The sequence below is a fragment of the Rutidosis leptorrhynchoides genome, chromosome 4 (assembly GCF_046630445.1).
Source record: "Rutidosis leptorrhynchoides isolate AG116_Rl617_1_P2 chromosome 4, CSIRO_AGI_Rlap_v1, whole genome shotgun sequence".
Taxonomy (NCBI): domain Eukaryota; kingdom Viridiplantae; phylum Streptophyta; class Magnoliopsida; order Asterales; family Asteraceae; genus Rutidosis; species Rutidosis leptorrhynchoides.
In genome coordinates, this window is record NC_092336.1 from 17,823,951 (window position 1) to 17,846,122 (window position 22,172).

The following is a 22,172-nucleotide window of genomic DNA, read 5'->3' on the forward strand; positions in this document are numbered from 1 at the left end:
AACTTCTGGTGGAAAGGAGAAAATATGGCAGAATTTGGAAACATGGAGAAGCATTTGGACTGAAGGGTGGGTTAGAATGATGGATTTACCCTTTTCGAATAAAAAAATGAAGTGAATAGTAAAAACCTTTGTGCTCTAATGAATATATTTATAACAAATAAAAAAATGAAGTGAATAGTAAAAACCTTTGTGCTCTAATGAATATATTTATAATATAATATAATTTATAACGAAGGAGGAAGTGTGTTGTATGGTTTAGGCATTGTGAAGGAATTCGTGGTTGGTTTGTCCTCTCGTGTTGGTTGTAAAGTAGGTGAACTTCCGTTTACTTACCTTGGGCTCCCCGTTGGTAAGAATATGAGTATTGAGTGTGACGACCCAAAAATTTTCGACCAAATTTAAATTTAATCTATGAATGATTCCGACATGATAAGCAAAGTCTGTAATGTTGAAGTCTTAGAAACTGTGAACTATTTTCATGGATTCATTTGACCTTCGACCAGTTCCCGACGATTCACGAACAATTGTGTGTAAATAAACATGCAAACACACACACACACACACACACACACACATATATATATATATATATATATATATATATATATATATATATATATATATATATATATATATATATATATATATATATATATAGGTATTGAAAATACTAAAATGTAATTAAATCATTAGAATTAAATATGTAATATATTATACAAGAGTAATAATATGTAATATTAATATATTAAATTTAACTGCAAGTTAAAATGCTATTAATGATATTACTTTTATTAAAATAAATATTGTTAGTAAAATCAATAATAGTATTATATATAACATATAAATATGAAATTTGATAGGTAAAAATTATTATTATTTTTAGCATTACTATCAGTATCATTAATAATACTATTATTATTATTTCTATTATGTTTATCATTAATATTTATAATTATTAAATCGATCTTTTTATTAAAAGTTTCCATTATCTTTATTGTTGACAGTATCATATCAATACTTGCTATTACACTGTATTATTTGATATTATTATTAGGAATGATTATTAGTATATTCTTTTATTATAATTACAAACATGATCATTATGGATATTAGAAAATAAAATAATTTTATAAAATTAATATTATTATCATTTGATTACTATTAAAATCATTACTATTCATTATTACTATTAATACATATAATTATTATTATTATTTGTATTAGTGATATTATTTTTATTATTAGTATACATATTAATTATTAATCTTAATTACATAATCAAAACAAAAAAAAGAAAGAAAGTGGAGATGATTCAGTACACCATCACTTCATCTACTTTATTCCTTGTTTGATAGTCCAATTAATCGATTTTCTTTTAAGCACATATAACCAAAATTTGTTAGGACTCACTTTCATAAATCAAATTAGGATCACCTTTTTCTGTTTTAAATCCCCATCTGCTGTATATAATTTTTTTTTATCTTCTTGTTCTGCACAAGACTTCTTGTCTCATAAATCAATAAACGTCGATTTCAAAAATCAATTAGGATCGAATTTTAACTGTTAAATCATGTACCTAATCATGCTATATAATTTATCTACTGCCATTGAGAATCAAAAACATAAAAATTAAAAAAAAAAACAAACAAACAGCTCGACACTCTGAGTAAATCACTTTTTGGTGAAACCTCGAATTCGATTTTAATTTAAAAATCCTTTAATGTAGTTTTGCTAGGAATGTTGTAAGCAAACTTTCTCCATTGTTTCAGCCTTCAATTCCTAAAAACGATTTCAAATTTGTGGGTCAAAGTTGTTGAATTTAAAAGTCAACCTTTGTTCATCAATAGAATTCGCGATATTCGTTTCAATTCAAGTTAAATTGATAATTTGTAAAGTTTATAGGAGGTATTTGAAACCTACTTTATGTTGTAATCATAGTCTATTACATTCTCGAATTCAAAAATCAAATTATTATTTTTTCTGTAAAAACCGTAGCACAGCAACCTTCGATTTCTTTTATATTTTTTTTCTTTTTCCAATCCATTTAACTACCCATTAATTGATTATGTATCTATTTTAATCCCTAAACCCAAAGATTTATTCGTTGTATTTTGGATTGGCTTGGGTCGATTGATTTTGAAGAAGAAGAAGATAGATAGATCACTGCTAGATGGGTTAAATAAAAATAAAACGGGTATATATCAGGAAAAACATGATAGATCAGCTGGTCAAAGTGTTGGGGTGTGAGCGGGAGGTTGCGGGTTCGAGTCCCGGCCCGGGCAGTTTACTCTCTTTTTAGCATTTTAAGGTAGTTTAATATTTAGTATTATTTATAATATCATTTTCATTATTATTATTATTATCATTATTATTAATGTTATTATTATTTTCATACTTAATAATTATTGTTATTGATACATGTATTATAATTACTAATAGTAATATTATTAATATAAGTGTATTTGTAAGAATTATCATTTATTATCATAATATTAGATACAATTATGAATATTATTATTATTGTTATGGAAATAATATAAGTTACTATTATTTTCATAAATATTAGTATTAATATCATTCTAAATTTATTAAGTATTATCATTATGTATCATTATTGTTATTATCATTATGATCAATATAATTAGATAATTATAGGTATTAATATTAATAATATGAGTATCATTATTATTATATTATTAAAATTAATAACCTAACTATTATTAGTAATAAAAATTTGCTATAAATATTATTATTATTAGTATTGTTATTATTAATATTATCATTATAATCAGATACAATTTTTATTACTATTATTAATGTTATTTTACCAAATAAACATTACGCATATAAAAACATTTATAAGTAACAATAAATATAAGTATGTATTAATGATATTAATGACTTTTACATAGATATACATATATAACAAATTAATATCTATTTTATATATAATATTAATCGGATATATATATATATATATATATATATATATATATATTAATGTAACTATATAGATAATAAGTAATTTGAATATATATACAAATTGAATATATATATATATATATATATATATATATATATATATATATATATATATATATATATATATATATATATATATACAAAAGATAAATAAGATATAAAAATGAAATTATTCGATTACGATTATATGTTTTAATATATATATAATGGATATAGGTTCGTGAATCTGAGGTCAACCCTGCATTGTTCAGTTTCGTCGTATGAATATTTTTACTACAAAATATTGTATGGTGAGTTTCATTTGCCTTTTTACCCTTTATATTTTTGGGCTGAGAATACATGCGCAATTTTTATAAATGTTTTACGAAATAGACACAAGTAATTGAAACTACATTATATGGGTGAATGATCGAAGCCGAATATGCCCCTTTTGCTTGGTAACCTAAGAATTAGTAAACCAGTCTACTAATTGACGCGAATCCTAAAGATAGATCTATTGGGCCTAACGAACCCCATCCAAAGTACCGGATGCTTTAGTACATCGATGTTGTTTTTATCATGTCCGAAGGATTTCCCGAAATGATAGGGGATATTCTTATATGCATCTTGTTAATGTCGGTTACCAGGTGTTCACCATATGAATGATTTTTGTCTCTATGCATGGGACGTATATTTATGAGAACTGGGAAATGAAATTCTTGTGGTCTATTAAAATGATGAAAATGATTATTTATGTTAAACTAATGAACTCACCAACCTTTTGGTTGACACTTTAAAGCATGTTTATTCTCATGTATGAAAGAAATCTTCCGCTGTGCATTTGCTCATTTTAAATATATTACTTGGAGTCATTCATGACATATTTCAAAAGACGTTGCATTCGAGTCGTTGAATTCATCAAGATTATTATTAAGTCAATTATAGTTGGATATATTATGAAATGGTATGCATGCCGTCAACTTTCGATGTAATGAAAGTTTGTCTTTCAAAAATGAATGCAATGTTTGTAAAATGTATCATATAGAGGTCAAGTACATCGCGATGTAATCATATGTTATTGTATTCTTCCTTATGGATTATGACGGGTCTTTACATGTGGTATCAGAGCGGTGGTCTTAGCGAACCAGGTCTTGCATTAGTGTGTCTAACTGATAGTTGCTTAGATGCATTAGTGAGTCTGGACTTCGACCGTGTCTGCATGTCAAAAGTTTTGCTTATCATTTAGTGTTGAAAATTATTTGCTTATCATCCTTAAAGTCTAGACATGTCTTACTGCCTCTATTGCATAGACAGTGTATAGACAAAATTCATATCTTAGCGTATCTGTTATTGTTACCTTTGCCTGATAGCTTCCGTAGATTCCTCCATAACTTATGATATTTTAGTATTATATATGCATATGTAAATTATGTATTGCAGGGTACTAATCTACATTCTATAATATATTTATTATCGAAAATCCTTCATCTGATCGTACGAGATGAATTCCTCAACCAGTTCGAGTCCCTCAGATTTCGATAACTATTCTGATAGTTATTCCGACAGCTATTCCGACATAGATATTCACCTAAGCTCCGAAAGCGGTGTCACCAGAATGAATCAATCAATCAGCCATCCCCAATTCATCTGATGGGTTCGTAGTCGACTTAATCAATGGAGACGCGAAGAAGGCGATCCTTTTCAACAACCGAATTTACCTCTTGGCGATGAACCTGAAGTACTTACCGGCGAACCTATCTGAAACATCATTCTCAGCCTCATTTACATGGTAGCTCGACACGATTATATTCTATCCATAATTCTAAACCTTATTCAATCGCGCGTTCCTACTGACAATCATTCCGGAGTAATAAGTCAACAAACTTCGCGCCCGAGTTGTAGCCTTGGAAAATATGGTACAAAATGTATCAGCTTCAGCAACATCACCGGCACCAACAGTACCACCAACATCAATACCAGTACCACCAACAAATCAAGTTTCAACAAAACACGCCTCAACATCTCATTATGTACCTCGAGCATAATCAACGTTCTACGAATCGTTCTACATCATTTATCTTCGTTCTACTTGGCGATTATGTAATCTCTAATGTTTTAGAGATTATGTAATCTCTAATGTTTTAGAGATTATGTATTCTAGTTCTAACGATAAAGCAGATGATATTAATATCATATAAATTCATCAAATCCAAGATTACATCCGAAGAAAATATATATGTATATATATTTTCATAAAGATTGTAATTAAAAATTCTTTTGTACAAACTGTTAATGGTGAAAATATTTTAACTGGTAGGTAATACCCGAGGAATATTTAGATTTCACATTAATTCGTTACAGTGTACATTATTTGAATCTGATTCAACAGTCATTTACTATCCTACTTACATCCACCGATATACAAATTCGTTCACCACAAAATAACCATTTTCATTCAATTTCATATTTGGATTTTGACTTCTCAGAATTCAACAAGTGGCACAATGAAGAAAACATTGGACAAAAATAAAATTTGTTAGAAACAAACAAATTAACTATGAGAAATTTTGTTAAGAATACACGCTAACTGTTCCTAGCTAACTGTTAATTCCGTATTATCTTTTATTTATCGCAATTTATTTATCGCAATTTATTTATCGCATTTTATTTATCGCAATTTTATTTATCGTCATTTAATTTCTGTTATTTATTTTACGCACTTTAAATATCGGGACACGTATACAAGGTTTTGACATATCATATCGACGCATCTATATATATTATTTGGAATAACCATAGACACTCTATATGCAGTAATACTGGAGTTAGCTATACAGGGTTGAGGTTGATTCTACAATAATATATATAGTTTGAGTTGTGATCGAGTCTGAGACATGTACACGGATCACGATACGTATTAATTAATTCGAATATTATATATTAAACTATATATGAATTATTGGACTGTTAACTGTGGACTATCGACTATGGACGAATAATATTAGACACTTAAAATGAATTAAAATACTGATTATAACATATGAAACTAAATAATCCTTCAAGTTTGCCACTTGATTTCATCTTAAACCTCATTTGTATCTTGACGATTCCAATCTGTGTTCAAACATTTCATAATTCTTGAAAACACTTCAATCGAGAGGATGAACCAACCGCATTTCATCTACGAGAAGAAAAGATTGATGCATATAGTTATGCATCTGAAAAACTCTCGGCAACTGAGTAAAAGTTTAACACATAGCTGTTCTAATTCTTTAGTGTTATTATTACCCAAAATAATTTTGCAATCCCTTTCCAAAGTAGCCAATTTTGTCAGAGTTCCAACAAGTCAACTTTGAATTTTCAGCTGGATTAACCTTATTATAACCTCGATATATATGCATGCTCTTTTATTGTTACCGGGGAACCTTTTATATTTCACCATATTACCGTCAGCGTTTAATCATCTAAAAACACAATTCTCCTGAAACCACCTCGGATTGATAACCGATGATTCAGATATCGTAGCATTAAATGCAGAGGAAACAGAAAAATTATAGATGGTCTAAACGGCCAAAAGTTTGATGATAAAAAAATGGAGTGTTGGGAACGCTCAATAGAAAATTTGGTACTGAAAAACGGATTGAGCTAACCATGAAGGAGACCAAGGAAAAATACAAGGACCAAACCCTACATTCAAAGAATCCAGGTAATTCTGGATCCGCCGAAATCTTTAGAGAATATCTTGTTCCGAAGTCATGTTAAAATCTTGCGGAAAATTTTTCTTCATCAACCTTCGAACTTAGAAATTCCAAAATATCATCATAAATATCTTCGATATTTCTGAGGATATTTTCATAAATATTCTTGTCCGAAATTATCTACCTCTTCGTGTTTTCTGTATTCCATTATTTTGGAAACTTCTGTAAAATCTAAGTATAAATTATTAATGAATTGTGGAGAAGTGTTGGGAATTGAAGCATGTGTTAGTATAATATAATGACGCCCGGCCAACGTGATTATATTACAGTAAGTCATGCTGAGTTTTTAATGGAACGTGATAAAGGATCACAGATCATAACTTTATCATGAACCATGTTACATAACTCTTTCATTCTACTTAACCTCCGAACATATCAAGAAAAATATATTCTTGATAGTTCTATCTTCTGTAATTCTGGTAATTTAACCAATCAAATCGTGCTATCACGTTCCTTCCTGCTTAAAACATTATAATCATTTGAAACTCTATATCTACGAATTCTGGACCATTATTCGCTTGACTTAAAGTCAGGAAAAGAAAATAAAAGTATGAAACTCCAAAATATAAGGGGGAATATAAAGCTCGATAACAACACATAAATTACAAACCGTGTATATAAATTTTTATCGCAACATAAAGACACGGGAGAATTAAAAACATTATAACCCCAAGGGCGAAGTAGAAGAAAACATATTCCTCCGGTGGTAATTGGAAAAGGAGAATGATTGTTGCGATAGTGAGGATAAGAACAAGAATCAGAACTGGATTAAGAATTTTCACAATCTTTTGAATTTAGGAATTGAGTATAGAAGTAGTGAAAAATAATGGAACGAAAGAAATTCATTTATTGTGGAGATACCAAACAAAGCAATCGAGACAGATGATCGCATTTAATTAAAGAGATCCTAATTTCCTTAAATCTCGAAGAATCAGATCTTATAGATTTCCAAGATTTTCTTTTAAATCCCTTGAATTCTGAAATTCAACCATGACTACGTCACCGGTTAAGACGAATTTATATTTACTCATTTCACTCTTTTGTGATAACTTCAATCGTACGCTTCAAATAATCGAATTGTTTTATCCATATTACTCAATGGTGATAAAACTCTATTTATCAACTCATATTCGTCATGAAAACATTTTTATTGTTAGCCATGACCACCTCATTCAAATTTCGGGACGAAATTTCTTTAACGGGTAGGTACTGTGATGACCCGGAAATTTTCGACCAAATTTAAACTTAATCTTTGAATGATTCCGACATGATAAGCAAAGTCTGTAATATTGAAGTCTTAGAAACTGTGAACTATTTTCATGGATTCATTTGACCTTCGACCAGTTCCCGACGATTCACGAACAATTGTGTGTAAATAAACATGCAAACACACACATATATATATATATATATATATATATATATATATATATATATATATATATATATATATATATATATATATATATATATATATATATATAAATATAAATATAGGTATTGAAAATACTAAAATGTAATTAAATCATTAGAATTAAATATGTAATATATTATACAAGAGTAATAATATGTAATATTAATATATTAAATTTAACTGCAAATTAAAATGCTATTAATGATATTACTTTTATTAAAATAAATATTGTTAGTAAAATCAATAATAGTATTATATATAACATATAAATATGAAATTTGATAGGTAAAAATTATTATTATTTTTAGCATTATTATCAGCATCATTAATAATACTATTATTATTATTTCTATTATGTTTATCATTAATATTTATAATTATTAAATCGATCTTTTTATTAAAAGTTTCCATTATCTTTATTGTTAACAGTATCATATCAATACTTGCTATTACACTGTATTATTTGATATTATTATTAGGAATGATTATTAGTATATTCTTTTATTATAATTACAAACATGAACATTATGGATATTAGAAAATAAAATAATTTTATAAAATTAATATTATTATCATTTGATTACTATTAAAATCATTACTATTCATTATTACTATTAATACATATAATTATTATTATTATTATTATTATTATTATTATTTGTATTAGTGATATTATTTTTATTATTAGTATACATATTAATTATTAATCTTAATTACATAATCAAAAAAAAAATAGAAAGTGGAGATGATTCAGTACACCATCACTTCATCTACTTTATTCCTTGTTTGATAGTCCAATTAATCGATTTTTTTTTAAGCACATATAACCAAAATTTGTTAGGACTCACTTTCATAAATCAAATTAGGATCACCTTTTTCTGTTTCAAGTCCCCATCTGCTGTATAATTTTTTTTTATCTTCTTGTTCTGCACAAGACTTCTTGTCTCATAAATCAATAAACGTCGATTTCAAAAATCAATTAGGATCGAATTTTAACTGTTAAATCATGTACCTAATCATGCTATATAATTTATCTACTGCCATTGAGAATCAAAAACAGAAAAATTAAAAAAAAAAGAAACAAACAGCTCGACACTCTTAGTAAATCACTTTTTGGTGAAACCTCGAATTCGATTTTAATTTAAAAATCCTTTAATGTAGTTTTGCTAGGAATGTTGTAAGCAAACTTTCTCCAAAATTTCAGCCTTCAATTCCTAAAAACGATTTCAAATTTGTGGGTCAAAGTTTTTGAATTTAAAAGTCAACCTTTGTTCATCAATCGAATTCGCGATATTCGTTTCAATTCAAGTTAAATTGATAATTTGTAAAGTTTATAGGAGGTATTTGAAACCTACTTTATGTTGTTATCATAGTCTATTACGTTCTCGAATTCAAAAATCAAATTATTATTTTTCTGTAAAAATCGTAGCACAGCAACCTTCGATTTCTTTTATATTTTTTTTTTCTTTTTCCAATCCATTTAACTACCCATTAATTGTTTATGTATATATTTTAATCCCTAAACCCAAAGATTTATTCGTTGTATTTTGGATTGGCTTGGGTCGATTGATTTTGAAGAAGAAGAAGAAGAAGAAGATATATCACTGTTAGATGGGTTAAATAAAAATAAAATGTGTATATATCAGGAAAAACATGATAGAGCAGCTGGTCAAAGTGTTGGGGTGTGAGCGGGAGGTTGCAGGTTCGAGTCTCGGCCCGGGCAGTTTACTCTCTTTTTAGCATTTTAAGGTAGTTTAATATTTAGTATTATTTATAATATTATTTTCATTATTATTATTATTATCATTATTATTAATGTTATTATTATTTTCATACTTAAGAATTATTGTTATTGATCAATGTATTATAATTACTAATAGTAATATTATTAATATAAGTGTATTTGTAAGAATTATCATTTATTATCATAATATTAGATACAATTATGAATATTATTGTTATTGTTATGGAAATAATATAAGTTACTATTATTTTCATAAATATTAGTATTAATATCATTCTAAATTTATTAAGTATTATCATTATGTATCATTATTGTTATTATCATTATGATCAATATAATTAGATAATTATAGGTATTAATATTAATAATATGAGTATCATTATTATTATATTATTAAAATTAATAACCTAACTATTATTAGTAATAAAATTTGCTATAAATATTATTATTATTAGTATTGTTATTATTAATATTATCATTATAATCAGATACAATTTTTATTACTATTATTAATGTTATTTTACCAAATAAACATTATGTATATAAAAACATTTATAAGTAACAATAAATATAAGTATGTATTAATGATATTAATGACTTTTACATAGATATACATATATAACAAATTAATATCTATTTTATATATAATACTAATCGGATATATATATATATATATATTAATGTAACTATATAGATAATAAGTAATTTGAATATATATACAAATAGAATATATACAAATAGAATATATATATATATATATATATATATATATATATATATATATATATATATATATATATATATATATATATATATATATATATATACAAAAGATAAATAAGATATAAAAATGAAATTATTCGATTACGATTATATGTTTTAATATATATATATAATGATTATAGGTTCGTGAATCCAAGGTCAACCCTGCATTGTTCAGTTTCGTCGTATGAGTATTTTTATTACAAAATATTGTATGGTGAGTTTCATTTGCCTTTTTACCCTTTATATTTTTGGGCTGAGAATACATGCGCAATTTTTATAAATGTTTTACAAAATAGACACAAGTAATTGAAACTACATTATATGGGTGAATGATCGAAGCCGAATATGCTCTTTTTGCTTGGTAACCTAAGAATTAGTAAACCAGTCTACTAATTGACGCGAATTCTAAAGATAGATCTATTGGGCCTAACGAACCCCATCCAAAGTGCCGGATGCTTTAGTACTTCGATGTTGTTTTTATCATGTCCGAAGGATTTCCCGGAATGATAGGGGATATTCTTATATACATCTTGTTAATGTCGGTTACCAGGTGTTCACCATATGAATGATTTTTTTCTCTATGCATGGGACGTATATTTATGAGAACTGGGAAATGAAATTCTTGTGGTCTATTAAAATGATGAAAATGATTATTTATGTTAAACTAATGAACTCACCAACCTTTTGGTTGACACTTTAAAGCACGTTTATTCTCAGGTATGAAAGAAATCTTCCGCTGTGCATTTGCTCATTTTAAAGATATTACTTGGAGTCATTCATGACATATTTCAAAAGACGTTGCATTCGAGTCGTTGAATTCATCAAGATTATTATTAAGTCAATTATAGTTGGATATATTATGAAATGGTATGCATGCCGTCAACTTTCGATGTAATGAAAGTTTGTCTTTCAAAAATGAATGCAATGTTTGTAAAATGTATCATATAGAGGTCAAGTACCTCGCGATGTAATCATATATTATTGTATTCATCCTTATGGATTAGGACGGGTCTTTACATTGAGTATAATTGGGAACCCGTCTTGGATAAGTTTAACTCAAAACTCGCGAATTGGAAAGCAAGATCGATTTCATATGGTGGAAGGCTTACACTCGTTAAATTGGTTTTGAGTAGTTTATCGCTATATAATTTTTCTCTTTTTCGTGCTCCGTTGAGTGTCATTAAAAAATTTGAGAGTGTTAGGAGAAACTTTTTTTGGGACGGGTCGGGTGAGTGTTCAAAAATGTCATGGGTCAAATGGGATGATTGTCTTTTGCCTTATGATTCGGGAGGGTTAAATATTGGGTCTCTTCGGGGGAAGAATCTTACTCTATTGGGGAAGTGGTTTTGGCGGGCAAAAACCGAGCCAAACTCATTTTGGGTTACTATTATCAAAAGTATTTATGGTGCTAATGGGCTACTTCCTCCTACGGGCCTCAACGGGCCGAAAGGGGTTAGTAGCGTGTGGTCAAATATTATATGTGCATGTACTTCGATTGAGAAGATGGACATCAAGTTTGCGGATTCGTTTTTGAAGTCGATTGGGGATGGGGCCGAAACAGAATTTTGGCGTGAACCGTGGCTTTGTGACTGACCTTTAAAGCAAAAGTTCACGCGTTTATTCCATTTGGAAGAGGAGCCGAATATACGTGTTCGTGATAGAGTTACTTGGATTGATCGTGATGCTATTTTTACTGAGAATTGGAGGAGAACACCATCGGGTCGAACACTTGACGACCTTAATTCTCTTAAGGCACTATTGAATGCTTATGTGAAACAAGATAAGACAATGGATTCGTGGGTTTGTAACCTAGCCGGGAACGGGTTATTCACTACAAAGAAATTGGCGACAATTATTGACGACAAACTTATTTGTACCGGATCTAGTTCGAATGAGGAATTTATGAAAAATCACTTGTTACCTATTAAAGTTTCAATCTTCATATGGAGGGTACTAAGAAGACGGATTCCAGTTCGTACCGAACTTGATAAAAGAGGTATAGACCTTGATTCCGTTAGGTGCCCTCTATGTGATGATGATGTGGAGACTATTGATCATACTTTGTTCTTTTGTCGACATGCGATGGAGATTTGGGATCGGGTGTATAAATGGTGGGGTCTAGGAACGGTTTCAAACCTAAGAATTAATGAGGCCTTTAGAGGCAAGTGTAATCGTTCCTTATCCTCTTTATGGTCGAGTATATGGCAATCTATCGAGTGGACGTGCGCTTATCTAATATGGAATAATCGGAACCAAAAAGTGTTTTCCAACTCATCATGGAATGGTCCTACGGGTCTAATGGAGATACAACTTAAGTCTTTTGAATGGATCTCATGTCGCATTAGGAATCGGAAGATGGATTGGCTAGGTTGGATCTCGGATCCATGGTCTTGTTTTGTCTAATGTATTGCATTTATATAGTTGCCCCCCCCGCAACTTTTCATCTTTTTGCTCCTTTGTTCGGGTTCTTGTTTATGTAATCGTTGGGTCGTTGTAATGGGCTAGCCCCCGTTGTGGCTTTCGAGTTTCAATGAAATGCTTTGCTTTTCGAAAAAAAATATAATTATTATATTATACCTATACTCTAAAAGGCATATGAGAAATGAATAGTTACCATAGATATTTTCAACTTTTGGTCTCTTTTTTTTTCCTTTCCAAATTCAACCCCAAACACCCTCACATTTTATCCAAAACATTAAATCCACCCCCCAAACAGGGGGGTAAAGTGTCAATTAACCATTCTCATAAAAAATCTTAAACAAACTCCACCCAAATATTCAACGGGCCATACCTTCGCACTCGCAACGAGTTATTTTTCCGGCACCATCGTTAAACTCGAAATAATTTTAGGAACACAATGTCACTAGCTATACGCAAAACGGACGCTTTTTAAAAAATGCTAAATATTTGGGGTACTTTTCATACACGTTAATTCTCCGTTAAATTTTTAAAAGTCGAAAACTCCTTTTAAATATTTCACGGGTCATACACATTTAAATATTTCACGGGTTATACCTTTTAGTTCGACTCGAGTTGCGCTTCAACGACATCATCGTTAGCCACAAAAAAAATTTACAAACTAAACGCAATAAAATACATTAAAAACCGAACCCCCGGCGCGAAGCGAGGGTTCGAACACTAGTTTATAACGAATAAAAAAAATGAAGTGAATAGTAAAAACCTTTGTGCTCTAATGAATATATTTATAATATAATTAAATGTACTAATAATGTTTTACATATATGATAGTTATCATTAATTACTCCATAATTATATAAAATAATATTGTTAAAAATTGTAGTAATTAGTGTATATAAATTAAAAAACTCGTCTAATTTGCCTATAATTTATTCTTAATTGATTATATAACCATTCTTTGGCAGTTAAAAAAAAATTCTTAATTGATTGTGCAGGTTGCCTTATCATATTTAATTCTATCTAACCAATTGTAGAAGGGTATAATTGGCACATTAGTGAAATTTTATGGTTATTTTGAGTAAAGGATAATTTTTTTAGGATAAACAGAAATAGTAAGATGGAAAATTATCTTGGAACAGATGGAGTCGTAATTAGTGTATATAAATGAAAATCGTGCTTAGGCTCGAGAGCTAGTTCGAGCTCATTTATTAATTGAACTTCAAACTACGTTCAAGCTCGAGCTCGTTTAGCCTCCGCTCGAATCGAGATTTTAACTAGTCGATCTCGAGTAGCTCATCTCATTTACGCCCGTATGGTTATTTGGGTAAATATTTTTTTGGAGGAGAGTACACATCAATCTTTGATGTTAAGGACTTTGAGGGAAACTATCTGGATATTAGTGCATTCTTGTATTAGAACAAGGCTTCATAATCAAAGGATCTATGGCTCAACAGTATTAAGGAGAATCATTAACTTTGAGGTTATGAGTTTAAATTATGCCGTAGACTAAAATATACTACTTATGCGCCTTGCGTTGTGATATATTGAGATTGCGTAAGGTCTTGCGTTCGAACCTCATGGGGATTTTCTTATTTGCCCATGTTACCTGTTGGGTGTGGGTTACGTAATTTTCTCCCGACACGTAGCACGAATATGATCGGGTGAATGACTCCACATCGACGCGCTGTTTTCGATGTGTGTTTTTCGGCGCTCGTTTTTGACACACGTTATTCAACGTGCGTTTTTTGACGCGCGTTTTGTTGGCGCTTTTTAGACGGGCGTTTTCGACGAGCGTGTTCGCGCGCGTGTTTGGGCCCGTTTTTGACTCGCGATTTTTGACGCGTTTTTCCGTCGTGCGTATTCCGGCGCGCGTTTTTCGACGAACGTTTTCGGGACGCGTTTTTGACGGGTGATATCGACGGTCGTTTTTCGCCGCGCGTTTTTCGTTGAGCGTTTTCATGCGTGTACGGGGCGCGTTTTCGACAGGGATTTCCGAGCACGTTTTCATCGCGCGTTTTCGTCAAGCATTTTCGACACATTTTTGTAGCGCGTTTTTTCTGACGCGGGTTTTCCGCGTTTTCGTCACCCATTTTTGTTGCACGTTTTCGGGACACGTGTTCGGAAAAGATACACCAAAAGATGCAAACAAGAACAATTTTACTAGCACGACCTAACCGACCTGGGTCTTGACCCAACTCGACCCGGGTCTCGACCCATTTTAATTCTGACTCATTTCGACCCATAACTCTCTTCGACTTAAATCCAATTGATTTTTTACCCGACCCGATCCATCTCTATCTGTTTGCCAGGTAAGTAACTACTAGTATTAAAAAAAAACAAGGCTCGATATTCATAGACTTTTGATAAAGGAGGTGATACTCACATACTAATTTTGATCCATACACACTTAATTTATTAATAATATGTCATTACTTACAATAATAATGGTTAAATTCCCTAGATAAATTTAAAGATATAATTGTAAGTTTTATGATAAAAAATGTGTATGGATCCCAAATTAGTGTGGGAATATTATCTCTCCGTTGATAAACAAAAGTCAATTGCATCTAATTTTTTGTCTTGTGGTCACGGGGAATTTAAACAACCTTTTATGATTTTGGTACAATTATTGTCGACACCCACTGACACTGCGATCGAACGGATCTACATATTTTTATAGTTAATGTACAAGGGTGTCACCCCTCTCACCCCTCTTGACAGGACTTGTTAATCCATCACTACACCATTTTCCCTTATATCCATTTCTTCATTTTTTTTTCTACTCTAAAACACTTTTAATAATTTACTACTATACGAAGTATAATAAATATCAGTAATACTCAATAATCATTATCTTTTTAAAGTATTCATATATTATCATAAATTAGTTCTTTTTCTTTTACTTGTTTATTTGAATTTTCTTTTCAATAAACAATTCCTTTTAATATATCAATTTAATATATTTTACTTTTTGAATTTTCAAAAATGATATTCCAGGGTATTTACCTTATTTATGGAGTGATTCTGAGAACGTTTTATCGACCCGTATTTTAAGATTTCGAAATGGTTTAAGGATCGGATTCATGTAATGCGGTTCGGGTTTTCGTTCGAAAGCGTGTGTGTGCGTGGTAAATGAAAAGGTGTGTGGGTCATTCCCCCATCAATGATTTCAGATATTTGTTTTTCGAAAACAAAAAAGACGAAAAAAAAATAACTGTCGCACATCAATTTAATTTATAATTTTTATTTTTATTTATTAATAAACTTTTATTTTACTGTAAAAATTAGTTATAATTAAGATCATACTCTGTATGAGTAACGATGTGATGACATAAATTTTAATTTATTAATTAATGTATTTCTTAATTAATATAAAAAGAAAAATGTAACAAAATAACATATGCAGTAAGATACCTTTCAGTCTTTTACTCCTAGTTGTTTTTTTTACGAAAAAATAAATAAAAAAAACAATGAAAATGGAAAAGCAAAAAAAAAAGTCAAAGTGATTGATAGGAGCAGGGCTAGGGAGGGTATGAAGGGATTAAGCCATGTACAATTATCTACTCCAAGAAATTTTCAGAAAACATTTAAAGTATTTGGACTTTTATAAGTTGCATGTTAAACGTGCTAGAATGAATATCACCGGATGGACATCAGCGTAGATGTACACCTGGCTGAAAATAAATGGGGACTCGACCTAAAGAAAGCTTTTAACGCTCATTTGTATATTAGAGTAATCCGAACGGTTGGGGTCCTGGGGCCGCCCAGCCATCTGCCCATCTGAGCGCCGATGGTAGCGGACTGTCTAGGCTGCCGCTCAGCCCATCGTCCAGGCTATCGTTCCTCTTATCGTGTTTTCATAAAATTTTTGTGGAAAGATAAAGAAAAAAAGTGACCGTTGGGGAAAAAAAAAAAGTAACGGCTACATCAACGGTTCTTTTTTTTTTTTTTTTCTTTTCTAAACTCTATATAAACTACACTTCATTTTATCATTTTACACAAATCAAATACACTCCATCCTCTCTTTTTTACTCAATTTCATTCATTTCTACATTTTATACAATCTCAGTTTTATACCAAACAATGAGTTTCAAAAAAATCTCAAGCAAAGGCAAATTCAAACAACGCCCTTAAGTTCAAGATCCGAACGCGGACGGTCGCGACATGATGCAAACGTTGCTTGAACAATCACAACAAAATACTGATTTTTCTCGCTTTGCAAATGCTAATCCATCTAATGCATTTGCGGGTATGTTTCCAAACGTTCATACACAACAAACTCAACACCAACAATACTACACTAACCAACAATATCAACAACAATATCCCTACAATATGAACCAACAATCTCAATCATTTTCCATTTTCACGAACCAACAATCTCAACAACAATCTTAACAACAATCCCAACAAACACCATATTATCCAAGACTTCGTGACGAATCGGATGATGAAGAAGTTCCCGAAACACCACGCCATGTCGAAGCCGATGTCGAACCAGAAGACGAACCCGTGGCCGATGTTCTAGGGAAAAAAGTGAGGTGTCCGAAAGTTCCTTGGACCGACTTGGAAACAAAAATTTTAGCCGATTATGTGTATGTTTTAGTATTTTATTTTTAGATATGTCGCATTTTATTTAAATTATTGTATTTTTTAATGAAATTTTAGTTTTATATTAATATCTTTTATGTTTAATTTTAATTATTTAATTGTTTAGAAAAACATAAAAAGTAATTAAAAATATGGAAGAAAGGTGTAATTGTTGGGAGTGTTTAGTCCTAGGTTTAATCCTAGAAAGGAAGTGCTGATGTGGCGTTTAGTCCTGAAGGACTAAGACGAAACCATTGGGACCTCTCTTATACGACCACCCTTAACGAGACATCAAAATCGAAAATTAAGAAACCTCAAATATGACGTGGCATGTGAGTTGGCAAGAAATTTGACGTCCTAACGCCATTAAACCTGACGCTTCGGGGGCGTCAATTACAATTCACAAATATGTGTGTCAGAGATGTATGAGCCAATCAAAATTCATAATTATTTTTCTATATATTATTATTTATTTATTTTATACTCAACTTTCAATTATATTTTACCACATCACTCAAAATCTTTTTACTCACTCAAATTAAACACTCACCACTATTTAACTTCATTGACACGTCACAATTAAAAATCCACTTTTTCATTTGACTGACTACATGTATCCGCTATGATTAACGGTGGTCTAACTCGCCAATTCCCAAGACTATCAAATGATTTTAATACAAAGTTTAAGAAATAGTTTATTTGTTATTGTTGAATGCCATCTGAATTTCTCTTTGTATGTGTCAACTATGTACCTCTTTCAATATTGCTCACGGGTACAACAAACACCTATACGTACTAGGCAGAAGACAAGAATGTAATTTTGTAGGACAATGATGAGTTTAACTATTCATTTTTAGTACACTGAAACTGAAACTCTTGAAAGAGAGATGAGATCGAACGACCTGGCGGATCAACCAAAAGTTCCCAAAATCAACAATTATGTTTTTATAATAAAATATGTTAACATAATATAAACTAAACTTTGCGTAAAGAAAAGTAATCAGGAGCAAAACAGTTTGACCATAATAAGTCAGCCATCTAGAAACCATTTTAGGCAATTCGAGCATGAGGTGTCAAACACTATTTCAGCATTTTTCAAAATCAACGCACGTCTTGTATTTCAAAATCGACGCAGAAGACATGCGTTGATTTGACACCGGACCGTCGTCAATTCCGGCTTCAATTTTACGGCGTTGCAAATCCAACAGTGAGTAAAATGTGTGTTGAACGTAGCCGTTGAATAAATGTATTCATCCTTTTCTTGTTTTTACTTTATATTTATTGGCCTTATAAATATAAAGTATACTTCCTCATATTTTTTTATACGTTTATGGCGTTCGATTTATTAGAGAAGATCGATGATCCTGCTGAGGATGGAATTTCAACTGCTACATCACATTCTCGTTGTTACATACGTTGCGAGCATCAGGCAGCACATAATCGATTGATGAGCGATTATGTTTTGGAAGATTGCAAGTTTCTCGGTGAAAATTTCAATGAACATTTCGGATGAGATGACGTGTTTTCCTCATAATTGTGAAAAGCATTCAAAGTTAAATTGCAAATCAGGTACCTGAATATTTTAGATGGTTACATCGAAGACACGATGCAAAAGGCGAGTTGATTATTAATACCGAATTAAAATTTCATCCAAATTACGTCAGCTGGTACACGATAATACATCGGATGCGCTCAATGAGTATTTGCAAATTTCGGAAAGAGTGTCACAAGAAACTTTACAAAATTTCACCAGGTGCATAGTTGATTCGTATGCAAACGTATACATAAGAGAGCCTATGCATCACGGCATTGTACGCTTGTACGACAATCATGAAAGACTTCATGGATTTTTGGGAATGTTTGGTAGCGTTGATTGTATGCGCTTGGAATGAACAAAATGCCCAAACGCGTGGAGACACCAATTTACTCGAGGTGATCACGGCTACCCAACTATAATACTTGAATATGTTGCCCTGTATGATAACTGGATTTGGCATGCTTACTTTAATGTAGCGGGCTCAAACAACAACTTAGATATTTTACACAATAGTGTTTTGTTCAACTTAATGCTCAATGAGGAGTTGCCATACATTCATTATATTGTAAACATCGTAGAGTACAAAAGAGGATACTATTTAGCTGACGACATTTATCCAGCATGTGACATTCGTTAAGGCGTATACATGTGTAATTGATCCAAAGCGCACTTACTTTTTAAAGGAACAAGATGGTGCTCGATAGGATGTCTAGAGGACTTTCAGAATTCTACAAAGTCGGTGGCATATTCTTCAACAACTGGCAAGGGCTTACTAGGTGAATGTTATGAGACGGTTCATGTATACGTGCATCATATTACATAACATGACTGTTGAAGAGAACGACTATAACATTGCGGAGAACAGCGATGTAACGACCCGTCAAAATCGCTATTGACGCGGCACGTTAATCATTGATTCCATAGTGAGGTTTTGACCTCTATATGATACGTTTTGATAAAATATTGCATTCATTAAAATAAGTGACTTTCTAAACATAGAAAGTTATAAACATGTGGGCGAGTGCTTAGGTATAAGCAAAACCCCGAAATACATAAGTCTTTAATTTACAGGTTGACATCACAGTCCAATTATTTATTACACAACGCAGTTTTATTTTGAATGCAATAAACTTTGTACAAAGCATGAGAGACTCCATGCAGGCAACAAGCACATCACAGCGGAAGCATTCTAAGGACCTGAGAATAAAACATGCTAAAAAGTCAACACGAATGTTGGTGAGTTATAGGTTTAATTGCTCGAGTCATAAACATATATAAAGATAGACCACAAGATTTCATCAAAAGTTTATCAATAGATTCTACGTAACAGAGCACCCTGGTAACTAAACTTAACGCTATAGTGATAATTACCCCATTCGTTTTAATACGCGCAAACCAACGTGTCTTAAACTCAAATAATATACGTCCGTTAAAAGGCTAGCGCTCTAGCTCGGACGGGGATGTCAAGCCCTATGGATCCATATACAATTATTCGCGCCCACCAGTCCATATCCTATGTACTGGCAGCTACTAGTTACCAAAGCTAAGGGATTTTCGGTTTAACTCAGTGTAGAATTTTGTATGTACTTGTGTCTTATTGCGTTTAAAATAAATTGCATGTATTCTCAGCCCAAAAATATTTAAAGTATTTAAAAAGGGAGACTATAACTCACAGTTCAATATTGCGATTCAATATTGTAGGCAAATTGCGTAGACGTAATGATGGTAGACGACTGTATGGTTGGCCTTGGATTCAAGAACAATACCCCGAATAATACCTAATATTTCCTTAGCTTAAAGCGGTTTGAAACCCGAATTAAAACACCCTCGTATATAACTTATTATTATTAAACTTAAATTTAAAATTATAATTATAATATAAATATAAATATTGAGAGTTTAATTTGAAAAAAATTCGTCGAACGAACTGCGTATTTATATTACTTTTCGATTTACTGTAGCTCATGCGATCGCATGAGTTTTCAGTGTTTTTGCCATGCGATCGCATGGCCGCCTTTTTCGTTTTTGTTTGCTAGTTCGTCGACATCAAATAGTGTTTACTGTAGCAAATAGTGTTACTGTAGCAAATAGTGTTTTACTGTAGCAAATAGTGTTTTACTGTAGCAAATCACTGTAGCAAACTCGTTTTTACTGCAGCACTGTAGCAAAATACGGTTTCACTGTAGCAAATAGTGTTTTACTGTAGCAAATTCATTTTTACTGTAGCAATTAATGTTTTACTGTAGGAAAGTCGTTTTTACTTGTACATCTTATAATATATATATATACATACATATATGTATATTTACATAATATTAAATCATAAAGAGAATTGGTTTAAATTAGTAGAAATTTTTCGGGTCATCACAAGCGAGATGTAAGAACCGGTTTACAATATTCAACGTACTTGGATAAATAGGCGTGATACTTACGATCGAAGAAGTAAAGAGCTACGTGATCGGGAAATGCACGAAAGATTACGATTTGATTTGGTTGAGCATATTCGAGAATAAATGTTATTTTTATAAATTTTAGTTTATTTAAGAATTAAAGTTTATTTACTACGAATTGTATTTTTTTTATTAATGAAAGGTTTTTAATTTTAAATTGCTTATTATTATTTTTACTAAAATAAATAAAATAAAATAAAAAGTACTAAAATAATTGAAATGAACACTGAACATAGACACTGGACGACACATCCATTTTTTTAGCACAGTCAATTTCAGTGTCTTTTTGAAACACTGAAATAAACACTAAAATCACTGTTCACAACACCTCTTGCTATAAAGCAAACAAAACATTTCCAATTTTCCATTTGATCTAGATTTATTTCTTCCATATACAATATTCCACGTGGAAACTTTTCACCCCACCTAGTCAACTCCTTCATAAACTAGGTGTGACGACCTGGAAATTTTCGACCAAATTTAAACTTAATCTTTATATGATTTCGACACGATAAGCAAAGTCGGTAAAGTTGAA

General features: G+C 30.9%; 1 protein-coding gene across 1 annotated transcript; it reads left to right on the forward strand.

The window, feature by feature from the left end:
* The first annotated feature begins 11,884 nt into the window (after positions 1 to 11,884).
* On the forward strand, positions 11,885 to 13,045 carry LOC139840450 (uncharacterized). The gene is made up of 2 exons (XM_071830715.1): positions 11,885 to 12,094; positions 12,245 to 13,045. Exons 1-2 carry the CDS (start codon positions 11,885 to 11,887, stop codon positions 13,043 to 13,045), a joined length of 1,011 nt encoding a protein of 336 aa, XP_071686816.1.
* The last annotated feature ends 9,127 nt before the right edge of the window (positions 13,046 to 22,172 follow it).

Bases quoted from the DNA above. Each gene is read 5' to 3' on its own strand.
- LOC139840450 (XM_071830715.1), top strand. From the start codon at position 11,885: ATGTCATGGGTCAAATGGGATGATTGTCTTTTGCCTTATGATTCGGGA. The intron at 12,095-12,244 runs GTTAGTAGCGTG...TGACCTTTAAAG, and splicing joins GCCTCAACGGGCCGAAAGGG to CAAAAGTTCACGCGTTTATT.